Here is a 7669-nt window from a genome sequence, read left to right on the forward strand (position 1 = left end):
GTTGAGACCCAAGACGGTTTTTCCCCTATTAAAACTCTGTCTTGAAATGAAATTTACTGCTTAGATGAGGAAAGCGTGTCACTTTTTGAAAACTGCTTCCATATGTGAAATTTTTGCAAGTTCTTCAATGATTGGATGCATTGCATTTTTCTTGCAAGATCCAACTTGCCTTGTGAGTCGTGTTTTACCTCATAAGCACAACTACGTGAGTTGAAGGGGGCGTAGACTGCGCTAATACTCAATCGAATTATTTAGTAAAATACTTAAGTGATACTTATATAATGCACACACTTTTGATATGTAATCATAGCTTGCCTTGCATTTTGATCTTGGACTTACTCGAGGACGAGTAAGAGTTTAGTGTAGGGAGATTTTGATAACTACATTATCACCCTACAATTTTGACCAAAAACCCTTCACTTTATCCCAATTTTGATGCACTCATATGCTAATTAGCCTTGCTCCATGATCAATTTGCATTTACCTACTTTACTCATTGTCTTGCAAGATTATTGTAATACTTCACGCCTTTCTAGGTGAAGTAAGAGGTCGTTTGGAGGGCGGAACCAATTGTAAGAAGAGAATCGGAGATTTGAAGCCGTTTTGAAGTCATTCTAAGCCTTGTGGGTGTAAAAACATCAGTCAAGGTGCAAAGGGACATGATGGGGTGTATTAAATAAGCCTTGTGGGTGTATCTTCACGAGCATGGATGTATCTCCCTCCGTACGGCGTAAAAACAGTCGGTCGGCATTCCCAACATCGGATGGAGGGTCTTTTGGGCCTAAATTCAGTTACGACCCTTGTAATTGTGTTTTGGACCTCTTTCTATAAATAGCTATAGCTATAGCTATTTTTGAGAAACTTGTTTTGAGATCAAAATTGGGTAGTTGGAGGAAATTTGGAGAGAAAATTAGATCTCAACTTGTTCTTTAAATATTCAAACAATTAATCCATTCAAGTTTATTTATCTTCATCTTTGTTGGTATATTTTCTTTACTACTCTTTAATTCCTTGTTTTATTTACCAATTATTTCACTTTTCTTAGCTTAAGTTTCTCTTGTTTTTGAATATTTACATTGTTTGTAGTTAAAGTTACCACCTTTTTGCTTGATTCCACTTTAATTAAGGTTTAATTAGTTTATTATCATCATTATTGTTACCAATTGCATGATTAGTTGTAGAAAATTAAATTAATAGCATGTCAATTGTTGTGTCAACCTTTATCATTTTTGTTGTCTTAATTAACAGGATTAGTAAGTAGTCCTTTAACTAGGACTCGATTAACCCCAACATGAGTGGTTTATTTGATTGATTCCATAAAATTATTTGTTGGGGATGATTAGTAAGGGTAGGGTAGAGGATTAATTTGATGAATTGGTCAATTTTGGGCAATATTGGTTTGTGACCCTTGTCCACCAACGAAAGTTGGTTAGGTCGGGAATCGGGTACCCGAAATTTGGACCTATAGCTAACCTAGGTTGAGATCGAAAGGGAGAGCCATGGGAGAGTGCCTTTAGCCTTAAGTTTGGAAGCGATCTCCGAAAGGAGAAGTGGAATGACTTGGAACATGATGAGAGCTTAATGACCTTAATTGGAGTTAGAGTGTCTTGGGAAAGTGCACATTCTTAGGGGATTTGGTTTCAATTTAAGGGTTCCAACTCCGAACCCGAGAGGGAGAGAATTTGGGAGGACTAGTGTCCTATTAAGAGCCCGAGAGGGAGTTAGTAGTCGAATTAGAGTCATCTCTCCTTTATATATCACCCCAATAACTAGTTAAAGGAATCATGCCGATAAATTACAATTGGTTGGCGGGAAATCAAGTCCTAGGCCTTTTATCCCATTGAATTACAAATTTTAATATCACTTGCTCAATTTTCATAATTAGTTCAATTGCATTTTAATTTAATTAGTATAGTTGACTAGTTTAAAAACCCAACTCAATTATTGTCGACTTAGCTAAACAAAAGATTAAAAACGAGTGGTAATCTCCTTCGCTCCTTGTGGATTCAACCCTCATATTGTGCAACGACACTCGTGCACTTGCGAGGTTAAACTTATAACCATCAAGCACATTAAGGTATCTATTTTAAGCGGTTTGGATTATTTTTAAAAGGTGTGAGGTGTTGAATACTCAAGTCGAGGCACGCCTCTTAGACAAGGCCCTGTTCTTTTGGACTTTTCTTTACTTAATTTAAGTTAAGTTCAGCAAGAATAAGTTAAGTTCAGAAAATTTAAGTAAAAATAAGTTAAGTTCAGTTCAGTTCAGCAAAAAAAAAAGTTCAGAAAAGTTAAGCAAATATAAGTTAAGTTCAACAAATATAAGTTAAGTTAAGTGCAGCAAAAATAAGTTTAGAAGAAGAATGGGGTTTCTAGTGAGAGGTTTCTCTGACTTCTCTCTAGGGTTTTGATCTTGCAAAATGGCAAGAAAAATCACAAAAAAATCCCAAAATCGTACTAAAAATCGACCTAAAGCTAAAATTAGACTGTCATTTACTAATTGTGCTGATCTTAATTTGGATATGGATACTACTGCTTCTGCGATTGTAACTGATTCGCCTGCGGGAATTCCACAATCGTCTGAAGCTACAAAGACGAGGGAGATGAGTGAAATTGTTGGGATTCCTGTGATTGATATGGCAACTATTGTTGAGGATGGTGTTTCTTCTATTTCTGAACAAGAGGATGATGCGGAGGGATGGACTGAAGTGAAAGGTAAACGTTCTTCCTCTCCTAAGTCTTCTTCTGCTGCGTCTTCCTCTAAACTCCAACTCACTCTAGAGGACGTTGAGCCTGAAATTGCCTATTGGGATACTGCTGTGGTGTGTTATGTGTTGGGTAGCAATCCTCCATGGGAACTACTATCTGGGTTTGTGAACAAGCTTTGGGGGGTCTATAAGTTTGACAAATTGTCCTTCCTTCCTAATGGGGTCTTCCTTGTTAGATTCCCTACAAAGGAATGTCAACAACTTGTCTTACAACAGGGGTTTCCTATGTTTGATAACAAACCGCTGGTAGTTAATCCCTGGACTGAATCCTGCAATCTTCATAAAGAGCGTGTTCAATTTGTGTCTACCTGGGTACGTCTGTGTGGTCTTCCTCTGAAATTTTGGGGGAAATCGAGCCTGGAGAAAATAGCAGGACTGATTGGCAAATTTATTAAGAGGGACGCTGCTACTGAGGAAAAGACAAGGCTTGGTTTCGCTCGTTTGTTAGTGGAGGTGGAGATAGGACAAGATTTTCCAGACAAGCTTCATTTCTTAGATGAGAAAGGCAATGATGTCTCTATCTTAGTTGAATATGAGTGGAAACCAACGGTTTGTGGATTATGCAAGGGTATTGGACATACAACAGATCTCTGCAAGAAGAAGAGTGCTGATAAACCAAAAGGGCCTGTAAAACCAGTGCCTAAACCAGCTCAGAAAGTGTGGAGACCTGTCCAGAGAACTGCTGATGTGCCAAACCCTGGTCCTTCCCAGGTGATGCAACCTACAGAGGTGCCATTTGGGGGACCCACTCATCATAATTCCAACTTGATTGTTCCTGTATCTGTCATTCAGCAAGTGACTAGGTTGGAACATCAGTCACCAATTTCTCATTTGTCACCAACAAAGACATTTGTGACTACTGTTACTACTAGTCCAGGGGGTGAGACTCATTTGCAAGGGAGACTGGAGGACCCACCAGATATAGGTAATCATGAGTAACATAGGCTGTTGGAATGTTCGTGGAATAAATGGAGTTAATAAGCAGCTTGATGTCAGAAAATTCCTTCATTAATATAATATAGGACTTTTTGGGTTAGTTGAAACTAAAATAAAGCTGCAGGATTTTGTTTCTGTTTTGAATAATATTGGCTCTCAGTGGCAGGGGGTCAATAATAATTTTTATCATCCAAGGGGTAGGGTTTGGGTTATTTGGAATCCTAAAATTTTCCATGTGAATCTTCTTCATGCTAATGCCCAATGCATTACTGTTAATGTTGTTGAGATTGCTTCTGGGGACAATTTCTTATTTTCTGTGGTATATGGTTTTAATGATGCTAGCCAGAGAACTGCTCTATGGATTTATTTGAAGAGTATCTTTGATGGATATCAGGGTCCTTGGTGTGTCTGTGGTGATTTTAACAACGTCTTACACTTCAATGAAAGAATAGGAGGGGAGGTAACGTGGGAGGATGTTGCTGAGTTCAGGGAGTGTGTACAGTATTGTGGCCTATATGATATCAAAAGTCAGGGGGATTTTTTTTACTTGGAATAACAAACATAGCCCTTCTTCTAGAGGTTTCTCTAGAATTGATAGGTTTCTGGTTTATGATGAGTGGCTAGCAATCTATCCTGATGCTTATGCACACTTCTTGCCTGAAGGTTTATTTGATCATAATCCTTGTGTGTGTTTCAGAACTTCTATCAGTCCTCCTAGACGTCCTCAGTTTAGATACTATAACATGTGGAGTCTGGACAGTGATTATAAGAATATTGTTAGTACTGTTTGGGGTCAAAGTGTGAGAGGTTCTCCTATGTATCAAGTAGTAAGCAAACTCAGGATGTTGAAGAAGCCTTTGAAAACTCTTAACAAGAATAGATTCTCTGATGTGGAAAAAGCTGTAGGGGTTGCAAAATCTCTTTTGGAGGAGTTGCAGATACAAATGCATGCTTGTCCTACTGATACTGGTATTCTGGCGGCAGAGAAAGTGGCATCAGATTCCTACAGACATTTGTGCAAAGCTCAGCATAGTTATTTATCTCAAAAGGCTAAGATCACTTGGATGAAATTGGGTGATGAAAACACCCAATTTTTTCATAACCAGATTAGGTCAAGACAAGTTCACAATAGAGTCATGTGTATTAAGGGTGTTGATGGGGTGATGGTTAATAATCCTACTGACATTGAAGAGGCCTTTTTACAGTATTATAAAGACCCTCTTGGGTCTTCTCAGGATACCATTCCTGTTCATGTGCCTACTGTCAGGACAGGTCAGTTGGTAAATCAGGATCACTGTGACATTCTTTTGGCTCCTGTGACATCAGATGAGATTAAGGAATGTATTTTTTCCATCCCCTCAACAAAGTCTCCGGGGCCTGATGGTTTTTCCAGTCAGTTTTACAAGGATTCTTGGGATATTGTGGGTGACACTGTTATTCAGGCTATTCAGAATTTTTTTCAAACTGGTAAGCTGCTAAGGCAGGTTAACACTACTACTTTGACTCTTATACCTAAAGTTGATAACCCTAAGAGTGTTCTTGAGTTTCGTCCTATTGCTTGTTGCAATATTATCTACAAAGCTATTACTAAAGTGATGTGTAATAGACTTAATAGGGTTTTGCCTGACATTATAAATGAGAGTCAGGGTGGGTTTGTCAAAAATAGAAATATTGTGGAGAATGTTCTCATTTGTCAAGACTTAGTTCGTATGTATAATAGGAAGGTGGCCTCTCCTAGATGCATGATCAAAATTGATTTGAAGAAAGTCTATGACTCAGTTGAATGGAGCTTTTTGAGTCAAATGCTTTATGCCCTAAAGTTCCCTAAGAGGTTCATTGAGTTGGTAATGGTCTGTGTCACTTCCCCTTCTTATTCATTATCAGTCAATGGCAGCACTTTTGGTTTTTTCCCTGGTAAAAGAGGCCTAAGGCAGGGTGATCCGTTATCTCCTCTTCTTTTCACTGTGTGTATGGAGTATTTATCAAGGATTCTGGGTGTGGTGGCCAAGCAAGAAGATTTCAGATTTCATCCCCTTGTCATACTAGACTGAACCACCTCCTCTTTGCAGATGACCTCTTACTCTTTTGCAAAGGGAATGAAGCTTCCATTATGTGGATGCTAAGGGGGTTCTCTACTTTCTCTGGGGCCTCTGGTTTGACTCTCAATAAATCCAAGTCTGACATATTCTTTAATGGAGTACCAGCTGGTACTATCTCTAACATTCTGCAAGTGTCTGGGTTCCATCATGGTGTTTTACCTTTCAAATACTTCGGTGTTCCTATTTCATCCAAGAAATTGACTAAGCTGGAAGGAATGAAGTTGATTGATAAAATTTTGGCTCGCATTAGAGGTTGGGGTGCCAGGCATTTGTCTTACTCTGGCAGGCTGGTGTTGGTCCAGTCAGTCCTTTCCACCCTCCACTCCTACTGGGCTACTATTTTTATTATTCCAAGTAACATCCTAAATAGGATCAATTCCTTTATGTAGGAATTATTTATGGGGTGGAGATGCTGATTATAAGAGAGCTCCTAATGTTAATTGGGTAAGTTGCTGTCTTCCTAAGGAGGAAGGGGGGCTAGGGCTCAAAGATGCAAAGGTGTGGAATAGAGCTCTTATTGGGAAGTATGCTTGGTGGCTTGCAACCAAAAAAGATCACCTATGGGTGAGGTGGGTAAGCCATGTTTATATGAAAGGGATTGAGTGGTCTGACTATACTGCTCCTTCTGATAGTAGTTGGACCTGGAAGAAAATTACTCACACTCTGCAAGCCTTCAAGCACGCTTATGTTGGGAACAAATGGTTAGATTCTGATATACCTTACACTCCTCAGTCTGGTTATGATTGGTTGCGTACTAAACATCCTAAAGTTAACTGGAGGTTCTTGTGTTGGAATTCAATGAATGTGCCTAAGACTATGTTTATATTCTGGGCATTCATGCATAGGAGGCTTTTAACCAAGGACATAATGGCACGAATGGGGTTCACTGCTGATTTGACCTGTGACATATGTGCTAACTCAAATGAAGACCATGCTCATTTGTTTTACTCTTGCTCTTACAGTGTTAGATGCTGCAGTCTCCTGCAACAGCATCTTCATATTACTTTCAGTATCACAGACCTGGTCCACTGGTACTCTACATCAATGCTTACTGGGTTACAGCGCAGGTTTATTGGAGCCTGTCATGTGGCTATGATTTATTGGATTTGGATGGTAAGGAATGAAGCTAGGGTTCATTCTTATGTGAGAAGACCTGAAGATGTGGTGAATCAGATTCTGAATGATATTCACACTCGATTTCTGAGATTGAATTTGAGTGTTTTGCACACTAAGGATCTTGCTTGGATCAACAGTATACACTTGACATAGGCAGTTTTAGTCGTATTGGGTTTTTTTTGTATTGCGATTGATGGACGTATACTTTCACATGTACATTTTGCTATTTGATTGATTCTAATATACTTAACCTTTCCCCAAAAAAAAAAAAATAAGTTTAGAAATGTTCAGCAAAAATAAGTAAAGTTCAGCAAAATTAAGTTTATAAAATTTAAGCTAAGTTAACTCATACCCGTTTTATAATATTGATGAGTTTTGAAAAAGTTATGATTTTCACAATTTCTCTTGTGCGACCGTCTCATGTGTGACCATTTTTTATTTAAATAGTGGCCAATTGCATAAGATAATTACTATTTACCCAAAAGTAGTCACTATTAACGAAAAAGTGGTGACATTTTGCAAAAATACACGGGATAAGACCGTTACATAGGCTAATTCTCGTACGACTTTTATTAAAATCGAAGCAAAAAACAAGACATTAATTATTTACTCTAAACATTATACTTTATAAAAAAAAACGAAATTACCTACAGTCTCATTGAATACTCCCAAAGTACCACCCAACTAAAAAAAAGGTGGAAGGTGTTAAAAGTCATGTCTCAAATGTCACTTAAGTATCAAATGTCCATTATT

General features: G+C 38.3%; 2 protein-coding genes across 2 annotated transcripts; both read left to right on the top strand.

The window, feature by feature from the left end:
* The first annotated feature begins 2417 nt into the window (after positions 1-2417).
* LOC141607248 (uncharacterized) lies at positions 2418-5752 on the top strand. The gene is made up of 3 exons (XM_074426608.1): positions 2418-3690; positions 3788-4202; positions 4399-5752. The coding sequence occupies exons 1-3, from the start codon at positions 2418-2420 to the stop codon at positions 5750-5752; spliced, it is 3042 nt and encodes a 1013-aa protein (XP_074282709.1).
* Positions 5753-5811: 59 nt separating this feature from the next.
* Positions 5812-7069, top strand: LOC141607249 (uncharacterized). The gene is made up of 2 exons (XM_074426610.1): positions 5812-6101; positions 6190-7069. Exons 1-2 carry the CDS (start codon positions 5812-5814, stop codon positions 7067-7069), a joined length of 1170 nt encoding a protein of 389 aa, XP_074282711.1.
* Positions 7070-7669: the final 600 nt, after the last annotated feature.

The sequence above is a fragment of the Silene latifolia genome, chromosome 10 (assembly GCF_048544455.1).
Source record: "Silene latifolia isolate original U9 population chromosome 10, ASM4854445v1, whole genome shotgun sequence".
In the NCBI taxonomy this organism is placed as follows: Eukaryota; Viridiplantae; Streptophyta; class Magnoliopsida; order Caryophyllales; family Caryophyllaceae; genus Silene; species Silene latifolia.